At 42.3% G+C, this 24,247-nt stretch overlaps 1 protein-coding gene across 2 annotated transcripts in view; it reads right to left on the bottom strand.

Annotated features, from left to right (window-relative positions):
- Nucleotides 1–1,862: 1,862 nt before the first annotated feature.
- LOC135477642 (BMP and activin membrane-bound inhibitor homolog) overlaps nucleotides 1,863–24,247 on the bottom strand; it is a 37,811-nt gene continuing 15,426 nt past the window's right edge. The window contains exons 1-3 of one of the 2 annotated variants that reach the window (XM_064757814.1): nucleotides 17,196–17,214; nucleotides 11,114–11,422; nucleotides 1,863–2,544 (exon numbers count right to left, since the gene is read on the bottom strand). In XM_064757814.1, coding sequence (XP_064613884.1) covers nucleotides 2,072–2,544; nucleotides 11,114–11,372 — 732 coding nt within the window. In that variant the 5' untranslated portion in view covers nucleotides 11,373–11,422; nucleotides 17,196–17,214 and the 3' untranslated portion in view covers nucleotides 1,863–2,071. Of the gene's footprint in view, nucleotides 2,545–11,113; nucleotides 11,423–17,195; nucleotides 17,215–24,247 lie in introns of those variants that run through there. The other variant, XM_064757813.1, reaches the window with a different exon arrangement.

The following is a 24,247-nucleotide window of genomic DNA, read 5'->3' as shown; positions in this document are numbered from 1 at the left end:
GATTGTTTGTGTTTTCTGATATCACTCCCTGCCTCATCATCGTGACTCCAGTGACCTCGGAGTTTTTCAAGTTTTCCCTATCAGCTTTGCCATTGGTGGCAGTGATGTACAACGAAAGGTAGAGAGCGACGCAAGCGTTGTAAGGAGATGGCTGCCAATGACGCTCGAGTAGCCGTTAGTAACGTCTAACGTTTCGTTGATGATCAGTTGTCGTCCACCAATATGATGTGTAAATCTGTTTCTTACACGTGGGAAAGTTCGTCCGTGATTTATCCTAAGCACTCCGGCTTCCTCAACCAATAAAACCGACCGACATGTAATAGGTGAAAAATCCTTGAAATGGTGCTACAAGACTATGAAACAAACAAAAAAAAATCACTTATATGGTTCGAATTTCGGCGAAGAACCCACCATCTTGGATTTCACATGTTTACCAACATCACATCAGGCATCTCTCGCTAATCTGACGGCTTTTTTGTCGGTTCCCTCCTAAGAGAGGACAAACCCCTGTCCAATTTCTTTCATTTCTGAGCCCGCTCAACGTCAAATATGTATACTATATGCTTCTGAATACGGCGTAAACAGAACAACCAAGCCATAAAATATTATGTTCGTCCCAAGAGTTAAACCGATATGTAACAGACACCCACTCATTTGACAAAACCCTCGGGCTACTGTACCATCAAGCTAGCAGCTCTTTGGGACTGAGCAATTGTGAACAATTTCATGCCGTTCTTTACTGTCACGATCGAATATTTCAATACTCTTAGGGCTCACGGATATGACTTTGAGAGTAATATTCACTAAAGTATTTCTTGCTTCCTCTCCGAGCGAACCCCATGGTATATGACCATTGTTGTTATCGTAGCACACACTGCACGACAAACATGAACACATCTGATTATGACGAATTTCTGTTAGACTTAAAATCGATCGCAAAACTTCATTTGCGTAAAGACGACTAAAATATAACGTACGTGTGTTTATTTACTTATTTATTTATTTATTTATTTATTTGATTGGTGTTCTACGCCGTACTCAAGAATATTTCCCTTACACGACGGCGACTAGCAGTGTGGTGGGAGGAAACCGGGCAGACACCGGGGAAACCCATGACCGTTCACAGGTTTTTGAGACGCAAGTAAAAATAGTTTTACGTCAAGTTTACGCACATTCTCGAAAGTTTTGTAACCTTGCATGATCGAGTGAGTGAGTGCTTAGGGTTACATGTCGTACTTAATTTTAGAGTCATATGACGACGAAGGAGTTCTCTGAGTGCATGTACGTGCCATGTGCCTTCTTGCTGCTGGGCGGATTTCCACCGCTCGTTCATCTAGTGCTGCTTCACTGAGACGACTAACCGAAGGCAAGTAACTTGCCCCACCCGAGTCATCATACTGTTACGGGTCAACCAGTCGCTGCATTAATCCCTTAATGCTGAACGCCAGGCGAGAAAGCTACAGCGTACTCTTTTAAGATCTTAGGTGTGACCACACATTTGATTGACTGGATCGGACCCTGGAGCGGACGATTTACAGAGTGAGCCATCGGGGCCCGGTTTGAGTGATTGAAGTTTTTCTGGTCTTTTACATTCTCAGACGTTCTGACGTTTGTTCTGACAGCGTGCGTACCTATTTTCAGGCATTATAGCTACGTCTATCCGGAGCACCGTATGGTTTTCATTGGCTTCAGGCAGTTTAATATGTCACCAGCTCGAGCACTGTCCCGAAAAAGCCGGAAGTTCTGAAGACAAAATGGAAGACGCAGACGACAGCCGGACCAGCTCACATCCGGGTTCTCTGACATTATAAGGGCAGCAAACAGAACATGTACTCTGATTACACTAAACTCCACACAATACGAATTATTTCCTCATTTATTTGGACAATAAATATATCAGTTTTATATATAATAAAATAAGCGGCATCTTTGCCAGTCTGTACAAATAAGGAAGGAAAAACAACAAAAAAAAATTTCCCCAAAGTCCTATGCCGCATATATACATATACACAGTGCTCTTCAAACAACATAGCAAACAACAAAATGTGCGCACAGCGTGCCTATAGTTTCACTATACGACTGTGGCCACATCACTTTTAGCAGTCTTTCCCCAAACAATTACGGAGTTGTGCGGTTTACTTGGCGGTTTCTTTTCCCGCGTTTTCTCAGGGTAAAGTTTTTCTTTCTCCAGTTGAATATTAACGTCTTTGTACACAGCATTGTTATGGTGGTTTTGTGACGAATATAAATGCTTTGAGTTTTTCTTCTCACTTTTGGAACAAAAATGATCGGAGACATAAAGCTGGGCTCGCGTGAGACTCCGCTCTCGGCGGATTTGTAGAAGTCTTCTGTGTCGCCTCGTATCAGTTCTGAGCATGCGCACAGCTAAAAGCACCAATAAAATCAGAATAAAACCTCCAGCGATGGGAACTGCTATCACAGCAGCTTTAAACCATACGTCTTTGTCACTATTTTTCTCCTCGACTTTTCCCGTGTGGATCACGTGACGATTGCCTGAAGTAGACGACGGTCTGGCTTTTTGACCTGAAAAAACACAAAACAAACACAACCATAAGTCTCAAATCTGCATAAAGGTTCCATCCTCAACGGCTGTAAAACATGAAATAATAACCAACAGTGAATCTCCTCTTCATTTACAGCGTGACAAAACAACCGTCTTATGTTTCATAAAACAGGCTTCAATTTAGTCGTTATATTACGTGGCGGGCTCTGAGCTTATTAATATATGACAAGTCATACTCCATTCCGACAATAAATCCATTGTCAACGGTCGAGCGCGGACCTGAGGGAAAAACGAAGCCGAAACAAGAGTATCTGTGGCTCTCGTTAGGCCACAAAGTGCGGTACACAAGAGGATAATGAAATATCCAGTCAATCATTTCGTGGACTCTATGTTCATTATTCATATGGCTGGCTCGTTAGGCACAGCGATAAGTATTTCATTGATAGTTCTGGATAACCCATCGCAATGGTACTGAAGTAGCCTATTGATTTACTCCGACATCTGACTCACACAAGCCAGGGAGGCATGCAGGGAATCAGCACCGCACGGCAAACCATCACACACCAATGACTACATCCTACGTCCACATCTTCATGTCGCCAGTGCATTGTCAATCAGTCAGTGGGCCATTAGTTCAAAACAATCGATAGAAGAATACAACTTTAATAGCTGCGTAGATGGTTACATCGACAGTTTACACATATAGAGTACCTGAGCGGGGAAACCATCGGTCACCAGTTAGCGGTACTCTAAACAAAAAGAATCTGCTAAATTTAACAGAAAGTCTGTTATATGGGAGTGATGCTTGTACGTATTCTGCTATAACAACAGATCAGTCTTTTAGACATAGATAAGATATATCAATTAAGCATAAAAATATAACTTAACAGATTATTTTCTTTTTGAGTTTATAGTGCTCACAAGATTCGGATTCAGGCTATACAGAACGTGCAACAGTGGGCTGTATGTGCCAAAGCATGCGATCACTCATCTTTTTATACATACTGATGACAATAAATCTGTAATTTGGGCAACTTGGACTGCGGTATCAGTAGGCAACTCAAGCCGCTTTATTCGGGGATTCCAGGGTTACCTGGCGAGGCCCAGTCGATTCCTCTAGGTTCTATACCCCACTTAATAACATGGGCTCCCTCAAGCTGGAAAAATACTATTGAGCTACATTCCGATGAGAGCTCTTGATGTCCTATACTTCGTTATTAAACATTTTGCTTCACTGCTTTCACGGACCATGGTAAAAAATAGTCATTATATCCAAGCGCAGAAAAAGCTTGTTCAGCACTTTGCCATGCGCTGTGTGGACCTGAGGATCCCTGAAAAACCAGGCCTGTCCACTACCCACAACCACCCACAGAGAGCACCTCACATAACCCCAACCCACATCCAACACCTGCCCAACCGTCTCAAGTATCCTCACCTTCGACCAACAGGTGAAACACATGTTTCCTGATTTTTTATATATCGCAGATTATCACGTAAAACAACAATGAAACATAAAAGCACAGGAAATTTTGGGATTTGAAAATATACCCTCTCAAAGAGTGGTACCCTCGTATCTTATATATAGATCATCACGAACGATTAATTCAGAATGCCATATGTTACCGTTCTTATCAATCAGCTACTACCTATTCTATATATCTACCTTGAAGCCATGCTCGATAACTTCAATAATGGCTTCCGGACAATGAAAGGTTGAATATCATACAGATTTCAAATTTAAACGAATGTGATGCCATCTTAGCTTGGGCGCAGAGGTCGCTTTGGTGCTCGGAAAACGACAATTTCCTGAGGCAAATATTTATTACACAGATGGATGTTGTGACAATTTGCTGGAGAAAACGGTCAGAAGTCCCATGCTTTTCTCATACATGTAACGCTATCCAACACCTTGCATTTTACATTAAATGAATTGTTTTCTACATGGTGTTCACACTAGATGGCGTTTGCTTTAAGCTATATATAGAAACAAATAGTACGACTTAATGGTGTCCGCATTAAATTATAGAACCAAACCACATGACTTAATGACGAATGGTCTTTGCGTAAAATCGTAGCGCAAAACAGCTCCGCATTAAATTGTACGACCAAATCATTAAGCTATGATGTCAAACCGAACAACATAATGCAGATCGCGTCAAAAAAAAAAAAACAGACTGACTAATCAAAGTATATGGCTTGATTCATTAGTGGAACGATTTGTTTGTTTATGCAGCCGTGATTATAATGTACAAGGAAAGCTTGACTGATTGATCAAGTTAGCGCTGTAGGGAAGTACTGTTCGACTGACATATGGTCGAATTCCTGTTTAAGCTGCGGAATAGCAAATTCCAAATGTAACAGTATGTAAATATTACATATACATGTAATTATAGTGTAAACTGTGCTTATTTGTCCTAGCGTATTACCACCTTAGTTTACACTGCTTCACTAGATAAGGCTGTGTGGACCGGCGCACCTGGGTGCTGGCGCCAAACGATGCTCCAGGACAGCCGTGGAAATTGACCAACTGAGGAGTGACAGCGTTAGTAACGGTACACAGGCTGGATGTATATCGACGTATCTAAGTGGCTGTGCTTTATCTGAGGGTGAAACAATACTAGATGGTTTACATTGTGATACGGACGCAAAATATCCAATCGGCATTTAATTATGCTCTGTTTATCTAGGCATACGCTGGAAAATCGTCCGCCAGTCCGTCTCCGTTTCAAGTGTCCCGATCCTAGAAACAGACAAACCGGCCAGTCAGTACCGCGCATGCTTCCTGAAGGCCACGTCTCGAGCTTGCCTAGCGACGTCACCTTATCCCTGAGTATGATCTACGTGGATGGGCTATACTGAACATCAAGCGTAGCAGCTGGGCCACGTTATCGGTGATATTCAAGGATAGCGATATGAATATTTGATGTTGCGGTAAATATTCCTGCCCGAGGTAGACAGGTAGTCGCGCCTGGCGTCCGTGCTCCAGGAAGGTGTGCCATCTAACCCTGTGTACATCTTCGGCCAGGTCTCCGCCATTATCATTTCTGCGACCAATAAACAGTCACGCGAGCGTCTGCAGCTCCACTTGATGAAATAGAACACCGCTGAGAGGGCCGTGTGCAACGACTGACGCCTCCTTCTGCCTACAGCTATTAAGCCTACAGAATTTAGTGCTTCTGTCTATGGCTTTTACAAGCGGGATATTCACATTACCATTGCAGCAAACTTTGTCCACGAAGTACACGGCAATTGCTTTATCACTGTATTAATTTAAGTTCACTTTCAAATTCCAGTATATGGAGTTTCCTCGAATGGCCCGCGTTCAACCTCTATCAATCACTCATCCACTCGTCATTCAATCAAACTGTGTCTTCAAAACCACCTATAGCTTACAGTGTTTGCTCTTCAGACGGACAGAGTACTGCTGGCCCCAATTTCAACTACACATGCGCGCGAGTGAAAAATATGCATTTATTCTGATCACGCTAAGCGCAGAGCTGATCTGTACAGTCGACAATGCTATCTACTGTTTTCTTATCTACATCGCTCGACACGGTTACTGAGTTCGTTTTACTACAGTCCTCCCCTTCACAACAGAGCACACTGTTTACTGGCGTGTAGACGAAAGTTTTTTTTTTTTTTCATTCTTAAATAACTGCCCCTCCCTACGTTAATCCAATGTACAGGCAGAAATCCGCCAGATTAGAGCTTTGATAATTAATTTTCTCATTGTTAAAACGAGGTCGGCATCTGCCACCCGTATACTTAAATGTGCGCTATCCTGTAATTAGTTAGGGCTTTCTTTTAAAACGACCTAAAAACTTCACGTATGACCTACACCGATTCACTGAAAAATGTTTATTCCGTCTTTTGCTCGACTCATCGATATACCTACCAGAAATATATGTAATACCGAGGCGCTAAAACTCTAAAACCGTTAAAACCGTTAAAACCACGAAAACACAACTTCTGAAACAGAAAAATTCCAGCAACATTCTCTTCGTATAATACCTAAACACATGGGTATACCACTATAATATGTTATACATATTTTGGGGCGTTTCTTCAAGAGTGGTCTACTTTTATTTCGCATATGAAGTTACATCACCCATTTATGTAACAGACTATTACTCTACAAAAATATGTGCCCCCCCCCCCCACTCCCCAAAATAAATGAAAGACAAAATAATATGTTAAACTTGCTAAAGGTATTATACAGTACATGTATTTAGAAAAAAATGACATTTGTCTCTCGAAACAATCTCCAAACTCTGTAACTGTGTATTTCTGTAGATTCATTCAGAGTTATAGAGCGAATCTACAGGTAACATGCATGTTCTGTATACGTGTCAAGTAAGGCCCGGTCTACTTGCTCTGGCGTATCGCCATGTGAATGTTAGGTTGCAGTACTATTACAACATACTCATGTGTCTCTACATCACATGCATATTTGCGCTCTCTCGCTCCGATAATTTCATGCAGGCGAGCATTATATTTGCTCCACGACCCGCTCCTTGTAGTCTGTCAAAGTTCATGCAAATTTGTCTCATTGACATAATTTGCCTGCTACCCGAGCCATACACACAGACACACACAAAACACCGATATATATTCATTTCATTTCGTCCGGACTACATATTATCCGTTGATAAGTATGTCAGAACCACTTTTCTGCACCTCATGACGTATAGTCGAGTATTCGGAAAGTAATATTAAGGCCTGTCACAAGTTAATTTAGTTAGAAATGTGTGTTAATAGGTTCACACAATTCATAACATGACATTTCCCTTGCCCATCACACTATATCGCCACTGATACGAGAAAACTCGAAGCAATCAGTCCACCAATGCTCCACCTCCAAATTAATCGAAGACAAGACAGATGTACAAGACAAAGCAGCTGATGCGTTTTTACTTCTCTGTAACAAATCACAAGATGGGTCTTCCGTAAAAAGTAAACTTTCACACGCCTTGATTGTAGAATTTTCACTCTCATATGTAGAGAACAAACTATTGTTCCTAACATTCAGGCCACATCATGAGAAAGGCCATTGAAACCTGTATTTGAAAACAACTATTATTTACTCGTGGCTTTGTTACACTGAATTAAATGCCGTCAAATATTTGGATTGTAACGTAGGCTTCACGGACGATATTAAAGACGCCACATAACATTTTTAAGCTTTATCTTCAAGTTTTCCTAAAACTCTTGAGAACTGTAATACATGCTTGCGAATAAAAGGTGAATCTGAGATCAAATACCTATACTTAAAGACCAGAGAAATACCGACGTGACGCCATACCAATAAGACTGTCCATAAATTCCAACTTGCAATCGAAACATTTGACTGTGTTTAATTCCGTGAAATAAAAATATCAGAAAATGGGTAAAAGTCTTTTCAGGTACATTTTTCAATGGTCTTTCCAACTCTGCTGACTTCAGTTTTTACATGTAAATGAATACCACATAGCGGATTGACTTCCAACTCCACTACCACGGAGCAGAGGTGTATAGGTAAAGAGAGGCGCCTGTCTGACGGAGCTTCTGACTTATTACGTTATCACGGCGGAAACAGTTTCTCCAGCAACCGGAAACTGGGAAAATAGCTCATGCGCAAGTACTTAACTGTCAATTATTTTATCTAGATAAATGACGGTACACAATTTACCTAAACGACATTAGCTTAATTATGGAACTTTGGTTTCGTATTACACTAATTTGTGGGAAATTTGCGACGAACATCAGCCATACGGCGTATGGAAAGATCCTATACCTCGATGCTACAAAGCAAAATCAACATGAAGGAATATTCGTGTTGGGAGTGCATGATACGGGCGACTGATTGAATTGCCGGCCAGGTATAGGGAGATATAGGATCGAGCCGATTTACAGAGGAAATACAACTTTGGACGCATCCGTTGAAATGCAAGGAGCGCACAGCAATATACACGCGGTGTGGGAAATGCAGGGGTCATAGAAAATCAATCATTCAAAATCACGAATATTTCACGGACCAGAAAAAAAAACACGTTTATGGCTGTTGAAATCTCTTAAGATTTGAAACCGTGGTTGGAAACCACCCACCAATGTCAGATCACAGAAGGTTCTCAGAGGAATTGCCAAAGCTGTTGGTGGCCAGAGGTGGAGGTTCACCGCATATTGAATGAGAGGGGAAAGGGGGGCATCAGGTATAAAACTCGTCCTCAACTGACTTACACCGGTCTCATCGACACCCGATCTACAAGTCTAGATGTACCGTCAACACTATCGAATATACAAGACCAATCCATGCCGGATCAGCGATCAATCTTCGAGCTTATTGTCTGCCTGTTCACTAAGTGCTTCATAATCTGGGGGTTGACTTCGAGTCCTGTAGACAACTCTCAATAAATACGGTATTGCAGTGGATGACAAAGTAAACCATAGTCTCATAACTATCAGTAGTTGGCCCATATATGTTCCCAGAGAAAAGAAAGCGACAGGAGGGAGACTTAGAAATGTCAACATTTCGCCCTGAACTTAAGAGCAAAGTGCCAGGCGGTCATTGTCTACCTTGTCAACGTTCGCTCGGGACTTAAGGCAACACGAGATTCGCTGAAGAGGTCGCCTTACACGTTGTCCACGGGAGCGGATATTAGCCTGTGTGGGATGGGGGTAGTTGAGCAGGGCCAGCAGGTTCAACACTTGAGCACCTGTAGCCCTCGTAAGACTCGGGACGGGGTGAGTTTCTAATTTCCACGGACTCAGAAAACCGCGCCGACAAGTGACGTTCTTCGGTCAATGATGAGGACGTCAGAAGACATATCACTTACGCCCAAAGCTCTCCATTAACACGCTTAGCGCGCTCTCACCCAGTGTGCGGGACAACAATACCTCGGCGATGATGTTCACGTGAGGTCACGGAGGTCAGCTCGGGACAAGACCGTTTGGGTGTCGTCTTTCACAGTAAGCACCACTGACGACTGATTTTAGTTTATTTGTGTATTCAGTGAACTGGGACAAATGCAACACGCGCATACACACTCATATAATGGCGGTATCGATGGGTGCGAAGAGGTTGTTGTTGTTGTTGCTTGGCATGGTAAAAAAATACAGCTAAAGCATCTACTCAGCATACTTAAGAATAGACGTGTACCTCAAATGTCTATTGATTCATTTCATGTACGTACAAATAAATATCCGTGAATCAACTCATCCATATCTGACATATAAGCAACACTTGCTAAAATATGGCATTTGTGTCATTTTCCCTTAGGGTTTGGATAGAATCACATCCATACCAGCATTTAATACATGATGATACATGCTGGCTGCCTCTCCTGCCGTGAGAATGTCTGCCAGCACCTGCGGATTGTCGTGGGTTTTCCTCCGGGCTCTGCTCGATTCCCAGCACCCTCACCCCCCACCCCACCCCTTCCCCACATAATGCTAGCCGCCGTCGTATAAGTAAAATATTCTTGAGTACGTCGTAAAGCACCAGTCACAGAAACAAATACTACAGGGTATAGATACCTGGAAATAGCCTATAGCCCTTGCGAACCATTTGCTAACCAATGACCGAAAAGTGTTAACCAAAAAGAAATAACGATTCGAAGGTAGAAAAGTCATTTGTGCATATCTTCCGAAGTGTTCATTTGACAGATCAGTCATTCAGCGCCCCCCCCCCCCCCCCCAACCCTGGTTTGATTTATCCACTAAAGATTTACCACGCATTCATATGTCAAGAAAGCTTTCTTACGGCCATATCCAGTTAGCCCTAAGCTAACACCGCCATATTTGCTGGGGGCACATCGCAGCGAATTGTTTATCCTTAAAGCCAACACATATGGCCGTGGGTGTTTTGAGAGTGTATCATGGCCAATAGAAGGCTTACTGTATATCGCTGTGTATTTACTTTCTCTGCCAACACACGCCGGTTACAGGCCCTGGGCCCGCGGCTCACCGGTCCCCTGCCTAGGCAGGCACACAGAATCAATGTCCACCTCAACACACGGAAAGGATGTCGGCACTTCAAATCAGACAGCTGTTTTACCCACAGATATATGTCAAAATGCTCTTCATTAACACGTTCAAAAGTTGGGACAGACCTGTGACAATTCTAAATAATTTCCTCGGAACACGCGAATTCAATGTTTATTTCTACATGCCAAAGGCGTATATACCGCGAAAGGTTATTGGTTAGTCGATTGTGACATGCGCGTTCAAGAAGTAACCTTTGTCTTTCTGAGGCATGTTAAGCAATTAATAACATCTGACTAATAATGAAATTGTGGTCTCTAACCAAGTTTGTTAACGCGAAAATTGGGTAATATATGATTATCGGCTTCTGGAAACAAAATAAGCCATAGAGACTCCCATACGCAACGCGCTTACGACAGTGTACATGGCAGTTGTCTGGTTTTGGAGGAGGGGAAAATATGCGTTAGCGTCCTGGAGAAAGCCAACCTACCACGCCCGATGCCGGATAAAATGGCCCGAGAGCATCCAGTGGCAGGTGTATTCGAACTCCTGATGTCGTGCACAGAAAAAAAAGAGTAAGCGTACACATAATTCTGACAGGTATGCAAACACAGCTTTTGAGCAACTTACCTCTTTGTATACTCCCGTTTGATTTGGTATTGACGACAATGTTTATGTCCAGACTGTCTATATAATTACACATATCGTCCTTGCAACACAACAACACTGGCCAGTCGGCCGATTTCTTCCTTTTCATAAGTTCTCTGTCTCCGCTGCAGAGGTTTCGATCTTCCGTTTTGACAGAGTCTAAACACCCGTGCACAGAGTGTGTGATGTCCCCCTCGTAGGTAAGCATGGAATAGCACTTGCCTAGACTGGATTTACACATGTAGCCTGTACTCACACAACCAGATTCGTTACAGTAACACCGGATTTCGCCTGAAACAGAAAACAAAGAGCACATGAGTATGCAAATCACACGTCGATGGCAGTGTTTTCTACAGCATATAAAGGAGAGTCTAACCATTTAAATTCCAGTTACAATGTTGTTTGCATACAAGAAGTAACTAATGGATATTTCATTCTTATATACATGCAGTTGCATCCCAATTGGCGTACAATCGTAAATCAGGATATTAAAAGTTTTATATATATATTTATTTATTCAGGATAATCCTATTTTTCTTGAAGGGCAATTCAATTAAGAATACTTAAACATGATATATATAGAAGTGCAATGTGGATGTAGTGTACACAGACGCAGTTATTTCTTTGATCTGAGCGCCGAATTAATGTGCATGCAGTGTATACAGACGCAGTTATTTCTTTGATCTGAGCGCCGAATTAAAATTGAGAATCTAGAAATCGTTGTTTCTTGTATGTTGTGCCCCCTTTCTGGTTCCAGATAAATAGATACTACAGAATTATCTGATTAGACTGTCATTAAATGTTGTATTAAACTTGATTCCCTATCGTTATCACTCGTACATTTACCTTAGGTTATGCCTCTGTCTTCAGCATAAATATTAACATATATCTTCACACATATTTTCTTCGAAGCATGTACATGTACATGAACAGAGCGCAGTTTGGGTTACAAAAGCATGAGATTATCAGTCAGTTTACAAAGAAGCGCCCTGCCATTGTACAGTAAGAAAAAACTTCAACATGGCGGCCACCAGCTGGAACAAGAAATGATTCTAGATAGTCTGGTAGTCCCAGTGATTGCTATTCCAAAGAGAACTCGTGCTAACTGGTTCTATTATATATATACATATATATGTATATATACATATATATATATATATATATATATATATATATATATATATATATATATATATATATATATATATATATATATATAAACGAATTTCAGACAAACAGTTTGTCCCGGGTTTACTAAATTCGTATCAAAAGCAGACCTCCTGAGAGGATCTACCACGAAGTTTCGGAATATGATGTCGGCGCAATTGTGTGGCATGACCAAAACCCGCCAAACTTTCTTTCCTCCGTTCCGTGGTTATTAGTCGTATATATACTTGTCTGCATGAGACATGTTTTGACACCGCTGCATTTACAGGAGACCCAACTTCCCAAACATCACGTCTTAAGATGAAGCGAGAGTAGATATCCGTTATGAGGCAAACCATAACGTGAAAGGGTCGGTCCCGACTGGCTGCCGCCACAATTAGGCTCAACAGCTCTGCCAGAGAGAATTTAGTGTAAACCAACGGTAGTATATATACATGTACTAAGTGCTGTCTGCACTCCTTCAACCCAGTCTCCGTGCAGAGGTAGTCGCAAGCCAAACACCAGGCAGCAGTGGGTGCCAGAGCAATACATTTAATGGACCCCTACTCAGTGAATGAAACAGGACTCCGTGGTTAAAATAAGTGCCCACCAGAGGGCAGCACTGCATGACAACATTCCCGACAATTCCTTACACCCTGTAGGGAACGTGCTGTGGTAATTTATGAGTGTGTGGAGGTTGTAATTTGTCCGTAACAAGGTTACTCTAGCACTGGAGCAGCGTAGCACAAGAGTACCAATGATCTTGTGAGGTAAAATGAGATTATCCCAGATTAAACACGCACGCACGCACGCACGCACGCACGCGCGCACGCGCACACGCGCACGCACACACACACACACACACACACACACACACACACACACACACACACTCACACACACACACACAAAATTACAGACAAAATTAGCATGCAAATCAAGATGGCGGCCAGCCAGGATTTATTCATAAACTGTATAAAGGCTTTGCTTGCCCAAAAGATTTTAAGAATTTGCATAAATCGAAACATATAAGAATACTGACATCACTGAACGAAAAAAACAACACCGAGTATTGGTAAATCTATGCAAATTCTTGTCGCCATGAGTGTCAAAGCTCGGCGCCGTTCTATCAGACTGATAACAGCTCCCCCCACCACACACACACACACACACACATCCCTCCATAAATATACTCACAATCCAGCTTTAATTTCCAGTTAATTATTCATGGTGTTTTCGGAATGTACCATGAATAATAAACAGCAGAGACAGTAGTCTTCATAGTGACCTTCCTCATGAATAGTTCAGGTGCGTCAAACACGAATATAAACATGTAGCTCAGTCCTTTGATGTTACCGACAGTTAAGGCAAACGGTTGCACATAAAATCATACATCTGATAATGAAGTCAACGATTGTCACCTGTCCACTTCAGTACAGAGTATGGTCACAGAGATCTACCTGAAGCAGACGTCATATGTTTACAGCCAAAAATCTATGTGTACGTGTATGTATATATGTGATCTCACACATCTGCAATCTCACAGAACATATACCTGATGAGTTATTTTGTTAAATATAGAATTAGGATGGAAACACGCACACGCAAAGAGAAACAGTGAACAAAGGGTGACATCATATACAGGAATAGAATAGTGTAGTACCCTCTGACAAAATACCTATATACTTAAGACAGACGCATGTTGTTTAAATAGGTAAAGCAGGTAGATGGTCACAGATATTCCTTAAAAACACCGAGATCCCGTGGATTACTATATGTAACATAAGGTAATACTATTGGTGAAATATGAATAAAGCATTGTGACCGGAATGCAAGAAACAGCCACGATGTCCTGTAATACATGATGTCGGCGTTATCCTGAGTTTATCAGCTATTACCAGTTGTCCGTATCTGACTCTAACCCGAGCCCCCTAGCCCGTCCTTCATCCCCCACCCCCCACCCCGCCCTCTGGGCAAAATGGTGAGTCTAAGATAAAGAAGATCGGCTAACGCCTCGACCAAGCCATTTTCCTGTTAATGTTGGACTTCCGGGTGGGGAAGGCCGCGATAAGTCGTGGTAAGAGTTATATACCGATCGGTCGGAACACAGTCCATGTTTACAAGGAGCACATCTGGTAAGTGTCTCGAGTCCTTCCCCCTGCCGCCTTCCCCGAATCTCTAAAGTGGTCCCCGTGTCCTAACCCGGTTCCTCTTTGACCTTAACAAAACATCTTGCTAATATTCCTGCACTTGTCGGAAGGAAAGCTATACTGACAACCTTCCGCCGCTCAAAAAAAAATTCATACTCGAGCCAAGCTCCGCGAGTGCTTTCTGTTAGAAAAACACAAAGCACGAATATTTACGGTTTGGAATTAAGATGAAGGGCCCATTTCCACTCAACTATTTAGAATTGAGAAGCGTTTTCGTCGCATTAGGCTTCGGCCCCAACAAACCGTGTCTGTACAAGCAATGTACACCAGCCGCAAATCGTGCGAGATTTAACCCACCGCATTTACTTCATATCCTACAAGAGGAATTAACGATAATATATATGAACTTTTTTTCCGTAATTCTACCCCTAAGCCAAAAAATTGTCCACAGAAACCTTGCTTTCAAGTCACCAACGTAGATCTTACATCAAAGATCTGATACACTAGTTTCATCCAAATCACCAACTTCATGTATACCAAATAACAAAAAGTACGATCTTTACATCGGACAGGAGTTTTGATACATGCGCGATCCTTTCTGTTGGATGTATAACAATATTATTGTGTCATTCTTGAAAACGTTAACAACTACAAGTAAGTCTGCTATGTAGCCAGTACGAACAAAAATAAGAGTTGAAGAAACCAAGCAGTGATTGTAATAGTTGTTCTTCTGGAAGCGACCGTCACGTGACCGCGGTATTAACGCCCACAGCACTTCCTGAATGGCATTGATGTATACATTCCTTTGCATACATACTGTTACATATGTATATATACACACATAATCAGGCTCTTACATATTAACCTAAATCACAGTTTCAGACACCATTTTTAAATGTATGTGACAAGCTGTTTTAGTACCTCCCTGTCCAAAATTTATAGCGTGTGTGTGTGTGTGTGCGTGTGTGTGCATGGGTGCGTGCGTGCGTATGTATGTATGTATGTATGTATGTATGTATGTATATTTGGCGTGATTAAAGGAGGTAATATCACTTAGGTTTTAAAAGGAAAACTTCAATTTTTCCTAATGTTTGTCCTTGGAGAGTTTTTACAGACGTTCTGACACGGATCATACTACAAGTCATACAGGAACTATACAACTATACGTCTCTGTTTTTTTTTGTTCGCTAATTTCTTACTTTTCCCCATATCTGAATCGGGTTAGTCTCCCCCGCTGATGTAAAAGGAAGCCTGTCTAATGGAACAGTGATTACTCCGTACTGATTTTTTTTATAAACTGCCATATACGTGTGATGAGTATGATCTACACCCGCTAACGGTAAGTCTGACCCACCCCCAACCCCTTCTTGGTCTGGGACAATAAGAGTTGGTTTTTGGCGTTTGAGAACAGGATGTGTCCTTGTAAAATGGCGGTATATATGCCTAATCGTTCTGCAAAGCTCTAAAAGTCATCCCGAGTGATATGGGGCCGAAGCTGAAGCCTTTTTGTCCGATAAAATGATGGCGTTTAGCCGGTATCAGTTGACAGAGAGAAGCTTGGCAGAGTTCAGCCATGCATGCCGCTTATATGTTATTAACTGGACAATTCGTCTTAATAAGCCGTGCTGACGTATAACTACAATCCCTGTTCCTCAGCGACGGCGCGGCCCGAGGTTTGTCACTCCCACTCACATCACAGCAATCAGCTACGGACGTTTTGAGGGGTGAGGAAGAAGCACAGTTACATCCACGGCCAGTAAACCCATGACTTCTGCTTGTTCAACTCTGCATCCAACATTCCAAAACACAAGCAGATTGACACTAGTCCTCGGTGAATACACCCAAACAACAACGGCAGCGGCAGCAGCTAGAGTGTGTTATTTAAAGACTGTACTTTCCCAGAAAGCAAATCATTCGCTCTTCAGAGAATATTGTATATAAGATGGCAAATACATGTACGTCCGCTCTTCTCCAGGTGGACAGAATTCACTTCGGCTATTAAAGAATAAAACACTGACATATTGTAACAACTTTCAAAACTAAAGGTTTTTCACCTCACAAGTCTGGCTATTATTTGTGTGTCACAACTTGGCGAAATGCCGCATGGAACATACAAAAAAGGCTAAACGTCATTGCAGCTGACAAATGGCGACGACGGAAAAAAGGCGACAAAAACGAGTTTCGAACTCACGGCATGGTATATATACAAATAATCGGAATGCGAGGAATTCCTCTGGTACTATACTAGGCATCATCATGTGTGACGAGAGTAAAAAAAACCTAATCCGTGAGTTAAAGTTAATCGGCCAGTTCACACAGGACATGCAGTGGGAACTCGGTCTGCACCCCTTTCATCATATCAATTTGGTTGCATACGTAAGAACGTAATGGATTCCATTGTAACAGATACCGAGTCAAAACCAACACACCATGTCTGCTTATCTACATTCTAAATCACAAACAACATACACTAGTTTTCTGTTTCGCCTTATTTTCTCTCCACGTAGTGCCCTTCTTGCCTTACCCCTGTCCTTTATTCTCCACAGACTAAGGTAGGTGATGAACGAACAGATAACATTGTTAAATGCCAGAAATGAGCTGGGGTACCCGACGTTTCGAGTGACGCTTTAGGACAGGCGTGCACGCCCTGGAGTTATACCCTAACGTATACACCACATCTTGCCGAAGTCTTACCGATAAGTCAATACGGGCATTTACCCACCCAGTGAAGTACGAAGTCACGCATATAGTGGAGTCTACAGTCTTACCTCTTCAAATCTCACAGTCACGAATTAAGTCTAATTCCACTAAAGGGTGCCATTCAAGCTAATACTGCTTTCAAACAGAACTGATATATGCTGATGTAACTTTGATGGGTGGCCTCATACGTCTGTCAATGTATGACAAGGTACCATATTCCAACATATAGGTGATAGGTCCACTTCCTGATGGAAATATATAGGACTGTGTATAACCATGTGTAGTCAGTCCAAATGAGATTGTATACAGTGCTCCCCTTTATTTTACTTATTTATTTATTTGATTGGTGTTTTACGCCGTACTCAAGAATATTTCACTTCTCCTACGGCGGCCAGCATTAGGGTGGGAGGAAACCGGGCAAAGCCCGGGGAAACCTACGACCATCAGCAGGCTGCTGGCAGATCTTTCCCACATACGGCCGGAGATGAAGCCAGCATGCTTCCCTTTAGTCACATCTAGCAGAGAACTAGGCCATCTTCTTGCAGAACATTTTAGTGACATCAAGTAATTTGGCTTACAAAATCCAAGTAGTAACACTTAATTGTTATATCCTTTTTAAGTTATGGTCATACAAACAAATGTCACTGATTTTCGTGTGATATAAATATGGCTGAACTCGTGAGAAGCGGGTAGGCCTTTACCGAAAAACAGGTTGAGATGTATCACCTTCATGACATGACGTATAATCGATAATGACTGATTTGGCGGTGACATTGACTGATGGATTGGCTGGTTGGTTGACAAGTTACCAAACAAATTTGTTAGTTTATACAATGACTAATGTCGACAGGATACCCTTAGAAGCTCGTGCGGGCAACGTTTTGGCAGTTTGACAACCAAATCCATTAAATAACAATAGGGTTACACTGTTTGCCACTGTAAAAGACTCTCCTAGCCATCTTACACCTATTTAGGTCATATGTGTCTGTTTAAGTCGCCAAGCAAAAATGAGCAATCACGTGACTAATGAGCACTCGAACTGAATTCACGCGCTAACGAGATCTTCTGAAAACCAGTCAGCACGTTGAAAAATCGCCTGATAATATTTTCCCAAGAGGTTTTTGTAACAAAACCCGTCATAATTACACGTATTAGCCCCTGAACTGATGTGCAGTGCACATTTTCTCAACGCCAAATCGCCGGGAACAATCACATGCCAATTGGAGCAACACCTATAGTCGAGTGGTAGAAATCAAGGTTGTCATTGTCAAGCCGTATAGAAAATACTCACTTCTTCTAAAGTTTTCTCAAATCTGACCTATGAAGGTTCATGGTTTTCACATAGTCCATATACATTTCCCTGAGCACTTGACCGCTGGGCAATATAAACACAAACAAATCATCATTACGCAGGGGGAACAATCAAAGCCCAATACACCGTATATCCCATTTGATTTTTGTTCAGCCTTTTTACTTTGCGATTATATGTTGCGATTATTGACCTGGAACGTCCTTATTGCTTGACGGCTGGTATACGAAGGTCGGTTTCGACGCATAGATTCGCATGAAAATTTACTATCAAGCTACAAGCCCATATTTTAGTATAGTATCTAGACTGTATTGAGTTGTAGGCTATATTGTGTTTATGCTGTATTGTGTGTAGGCTGTATTGTGTTTAGGCTGTATTGTGTTTAGGCTGTACTGAGTGTAGGCTGTATTATGTTTAGGCTGTACTGTATGTAGGCTGTACTGTATGTAAGAATCAACTATGGTACAAATATAAACTCTTGCACCGTATGTAAGAATAAGCTATTCTACAGGTGTACGTCCCGTTTGTTATAAGTTCGAAAAGAGAAGTAGATACGTTTTCGATGCGTTTATTATCCAACGTACATACATATACACTGAAACGAAACGTGTTCTCGGGACAGCTTGAAATCTGCTCTCTCACAGTGAAATTCTTACGCCTGTTAAAAGTTACACGTCATAGGCTGACCCGGAATGTCACAGTCTACACTTCAACTCTAGTGCTTACTAATGTGGCCCAGGGAGGGTTACAACCGACAACATTGTCACAACTGTGCCCTCGTCCGCCTGCGCCATTGTACAGCAAGTAAACAACACATTATTGTTCGCTCGGTAGTGATCTCGTGTGAAACTATCTGTCAAACGAGATCCACACGTCTTCAAGACCGCGATAATTGAGAGGGTAAACAGCGCGCAGATTCAGGGGTCCGAGGAGCTCTACGATTCCGAGCCGCGACTGCCGTAGCCGGGTAGAACTAAAAGCCAACGCAGCCCTGTGTAGGACGGTATCTCCACACACAGCTGGCAGCAGTTGTGGTTAGCTGTGAAGACGATTTTCCGCCCTAACGCCGCTGATCTCGGTGTAAGAGTCGACTCCGCTTGTACACTCCATTTACTACGCCATGTGCGGCGCATTTCCTGGCTCGAATATCTCAAACCAGCTTGTCGGTAAAATAAACGGACCCCCCTTTTATAGCGGCTGAGAGAAAGTGGCTCGGTTAGAGACATGGTACAGCCAATGAGGCGTGTTAAAACATCGTGTTCTGCTGTTATACCACTGACAGCTATCCGACGCTCCACAAACCCGCCTGTCAAAGCCCAAACTGTTTTATGCCAGATTGGGAGTGTCCCAATCATCATGGGATATCCAACCTAACGCCTGGATAGCCATTGTGTGTTTCAATAACAAAATTTGTGTTAAAAAGATCAGCTCAGTTTTCCCAATATATTTAGTCAGTTATTATTCTGTTTTAATTATTTCTATTTTTGTTCAGTAAAACATTTCAGTTATCAGATGGCGGTCAAGATTATCAGCAGTGAAAACCAAGCACAGTTCGGAAGAGGCCGTATGCGATAAACATCCTACCGGGAAGCCTCGAGGCCGTCAACGTCAGCCTGATCCAAGCACACGATTGCATCAAGCCGTCAACCTCAGCTTGATCCAAGCACACGATTGGATCAAGCCGTCAACCTCAGCTTGATCCAAGCACACGATTGCATCAAGCCGTCAACCTCAGCTTGATCCAAGCACACGATTGCATTTCTCAAAGACGAGCCATTTTAGGCTATACGGCGGTGTGTCGCTTAGCCAAGATGCTAAGACAGACAGAAAAGCAGAAACTTTGTTAGGCAATCCGATTAGCGCTGTGAAAGTTCATCCAGAATTTGGACTGACGTTCAACAACTAATCACTGCTGATGAATGGTAGGCTCCAATACGATACGTAAAAGATATGCACACAAAACTCATTGCATGATGGCGTTAAACACAAATCAAACAAAAATACATAACGAATACATAAAAATTATGCATGCAATTACTTCTTTAACCTAACCACAAAGATGTACACTGCTCTTTGGCAAATCCACATTATTTCATTATATCTGCGAAAGTTGGTGTCTTCAAATTTTTTTAAAATTTACACTTTTCTCAACAAAAGCACAGTACTCCAAACGGTCACAGATTGACACAAACAATTCCCATGTCAGGGGTCCGAATAATGGTTCTTAAGAACATGTCAACACAAAGCGCCGTACAAAGTATAGACTCTGCCATGTGAAATCCCCCCGTATCTTTTGTAATATCAATGCAAGTTACATAAGGCAACCTGTCATTCAAAGACTTGTATGCGTATATTTGTTTAAGGTTTACGTGAAGATCCAAGATATATAAGTTACTGAAACCCCACCGTTACACACACTGAGAGCCTGTATCAACTGTATACCTTTTCGTGGTACACTATATGTCGTTTATTAAACAGTGCAGAGAGGGTAGGAATTTATTAAACTACATGGCTCCGGAAATGAAGCGGATATGGTATTCCGAGTTTGTACGTGTTGTGCATGCGTGGAGTATGCGTGACGAAATCGCGAATGCAGTACACTGGAAACATAAACACTGTAGAACAAGCCCCGGGCTATGCACAAATACATTTACTGGTGGGATAATAACCCGAGTATGTACGTATAAAAAAAAAGTTTACAACCGAAAAATACAAAACTCTACAAGAAACTTCTCGGATGTCTGAAGACGCATATCACTTTCAGTGGACATGCATACACCACCCAACATGTCAGATGCATATACTCGCTCTGGTACAATGACAACAGAGTTTGGCGTCCACCATGTTCACAGAGCTCATGCATCAGTCCTATTTGGAAGACCGAGGTATGGCCTTACTGTCCCAGAAGTGGGAATTTGCTTGAATACAGCATTGGTTGATCTACTCGTCTTTCATGGTAGCTTTATACCTGTAAGATTTTTACTTTTCACTTCGTAGTGACTCAACTTGAAAGACGCGGTTCTGTTATCTGTGGGCTTATACACATAACAGTTGTGTTGTTGACGTGCATTTCCCTTATATATGACGGCTCTCGGGTTTACTAGTGTAGGAAGTGGGTTGAACTGAACTGGGCCGTGTGGAGCCTGTGTATATGCATTAATCTCAGCTGGTACCTCACAAACCCCACCGACTTTAAGCCGTAATGAAACCAGCAAAGGCTGGATTCGAACTCGCCAGTCATATTACCTGAGGCCAACTCGGTCACCTAAGAATGTTGAGATCCTTGTAACACAAAACAAAATCCTTAGTAGACACACACAGGCCAGATCGCTGTGGTTCGAGGGTGGTGTCCCGTACAGAACGATTGATATATTTATGGTGGGGTATAAACCCGACCGACGTTTACTCAACAACTCTTGTTAGCTCAAACTTAGCGACGAAAGACTAACATTGTAAAAGCCTGGCAAATACTATAAAGATCTCTGTTGTTCTGCTGATTAGCTATGTGGAGTAGAAATCATAACTGTGCCGTCAGCAATATTAAGATTCTTGATGCAGCAATAACCAACAACCAGTGCACAGAGTCAATGATCTTCATGGTGGACAGTGCGAAAGTGGTCCCCATGAAAACAAGCGAGGAAACTATGAAATTCAGCACTTAGCAATGCTAAAACTTCTTCGGTATCAACCTTTCTATGTGCGCACCATAGTTACCGTATATACGTTTGTTTGTTTGATTTTTTTTTATTTAACAAATAAAACTTTACTTCTTGCTTGTATATATCCTCAACTCAAGTTGAAAACGTATAGCAGCCTCTCTAGTTTACACTCGATACAAACAATCTACTTCGTTTAACTCTACGTCATCAAAGTTTCCCTTATCTTTCGTGTACATATCATGAGTTTTAAACTCCCTGTCATCTCATCTCGAGGTCGGTCGCTAAGATACCACGAGGCTCCTTGACAACGCCGACACGATAATGGAAGTGTTTTACATTGCCAGCCGTAAACATATACATTAAGGGAGCCCCTAACCTTACTGGTAAACTGGGTGATTTGAAAACACAGGCACTGCCTGTCGGGCTAAAATAATATCAAACCGAAACTATAAACAATTCGGTATAGAGAGGATGTGTTACGCGGATAGAAACTTGTTTTATTTACGCACTGTTGGAGGGGTGGATATGGTAAAAGATTTTAATGAGACTGTTTATATAGACTGCTATCGCTTAGTTTATGCCAGGGCCTGTAACGGCATCTACTGGATGGTACATGCCCAAGGAGATTATTCGTGTTTGTATATTTTATCTGCGTAATTACCTCTGATTCAACACGGACTAATACACACCCTAAAACAAAACATTGCTTCATTGCTTATTGCCGAGCACGGCGAAGGCCAGCCACTTGCGTCATGGCCGTGGATTTCATTGAAACCGGATGGAAACATGTCTCAGCAGTGCCGACTGGCGGAATAAAACTCTCAGAGAAACGACAAACAACCCACAAACAAGGTACTAATAACGGAAGTCCTTCAAAACATGTACGAGGAAGTGGAAATTGTATATGAACAAAATACATCCGAATGTCTACTTCTGGATATAACTACATTGTTGCACACATTTTCCAATGGAGGATAAAACACCAATAGACAAACCAATGGTAGACACAGTAATCGCTTATTCAACCATTACCTAGAGCCTTACTTACGATTAACATGATTATCATCATCCGTGAAACCTACCGATATTTTTTTTTTGATTGGTGTTTTACGCCGTACTCAAGAATATTTCACTTATACGACGGCGGCCGGCATTATGGTGGGTGGAAACCGGGCACAGCCCGGGGAAAACCCACGACCATCCGCAGGTTGCTGGCAGACCTTCCCACGTACGAAACCTACCGATATACTGATACTTGCTCATTCAATGAAAATTTAATCTCGTATCACTTGCGTCAACATATTTTTAACATATTGGCTCGTACCACCTAATCCTTTGCTAACTAGCTCTTCCACAGTAGCCTAACACGGCAATTTGACTTTTATATATACGCCTATTTCATTTCACTTGAAGAAAGTGGTGTTATGCTGGTAAGACTACACTTGATAACTTTATAGCCGGGGAAAAGTAAACGTTCATGGCCTTACAGCCCGCCCACTGCTCTACGCCTGGGGACGGGATGCCAGTGTCCCCCTATAGTCTGTCACTCGGTGAGATGTCAACGCCCGATGATTGATGGCACGGGAGACAGTGTCGGGCTGTGGCGAGATCGTTCTCTCCAGACGAGGACACGCTCCCTGGGCAAGGGTCAACGCGATCCAACCCTCCCCATGTCCGTCACAGGCGAAGGAGAAATGACGCAACTGATGTCCTCAGTCGACGGTTCAGAAACGATTCTGTTCTAATTTACGGGGATCTATGTTTACCGTCAATTAACGGGTAAGGCCCCATAGGGTAAGGTCAACAATAAAACAAGACCAGTCGACGTGCTGAGGACACGGGCGCTTGATAAAGTCGGGCGAAACATTCAAGCTATGCATGCAGTATTTACTCCACGAGTGATGTAATTCGCAACGCTGATAACTCACTCACATCAAGCTGGAGACGAGTTCTTAAACCGATCAAGCATTTACGCCTTCTTTCGGCCTTTATTGTGTCAATCATTTTACTACATTTACTATGAAAACAAGTCTTTCCACACCAGGTATTGTTAGGCTAGCCCCAATGGTTTGCAGGACTGCATGGTGCAGATGTTCACCAACTAACCGTCTATCTACACGAGGACGAACAAATACCTTTAGTCTCTTCAGAT

Source organism: Liolophura sinensis, chromosome 11 (assembly GCF_032854445.1).
Source record: "Liolophura sinensis isolate JHLJ2023 chromosome 11, CUHK_Ljap_v2, whole genome shotgun sequence".
NCBI classification, from domain to species: Eukaryota; Metazoa; Mollusca; class Polyplacophora; order Chitonida; family Chitonidae; genus Liolophura; species Liolophura sinensis.
The sequence above is the reverse complement of the archived record's forward strand: the minus strand, read 5'-3'. Positions and strand labels throughout refer to the sequence as shown.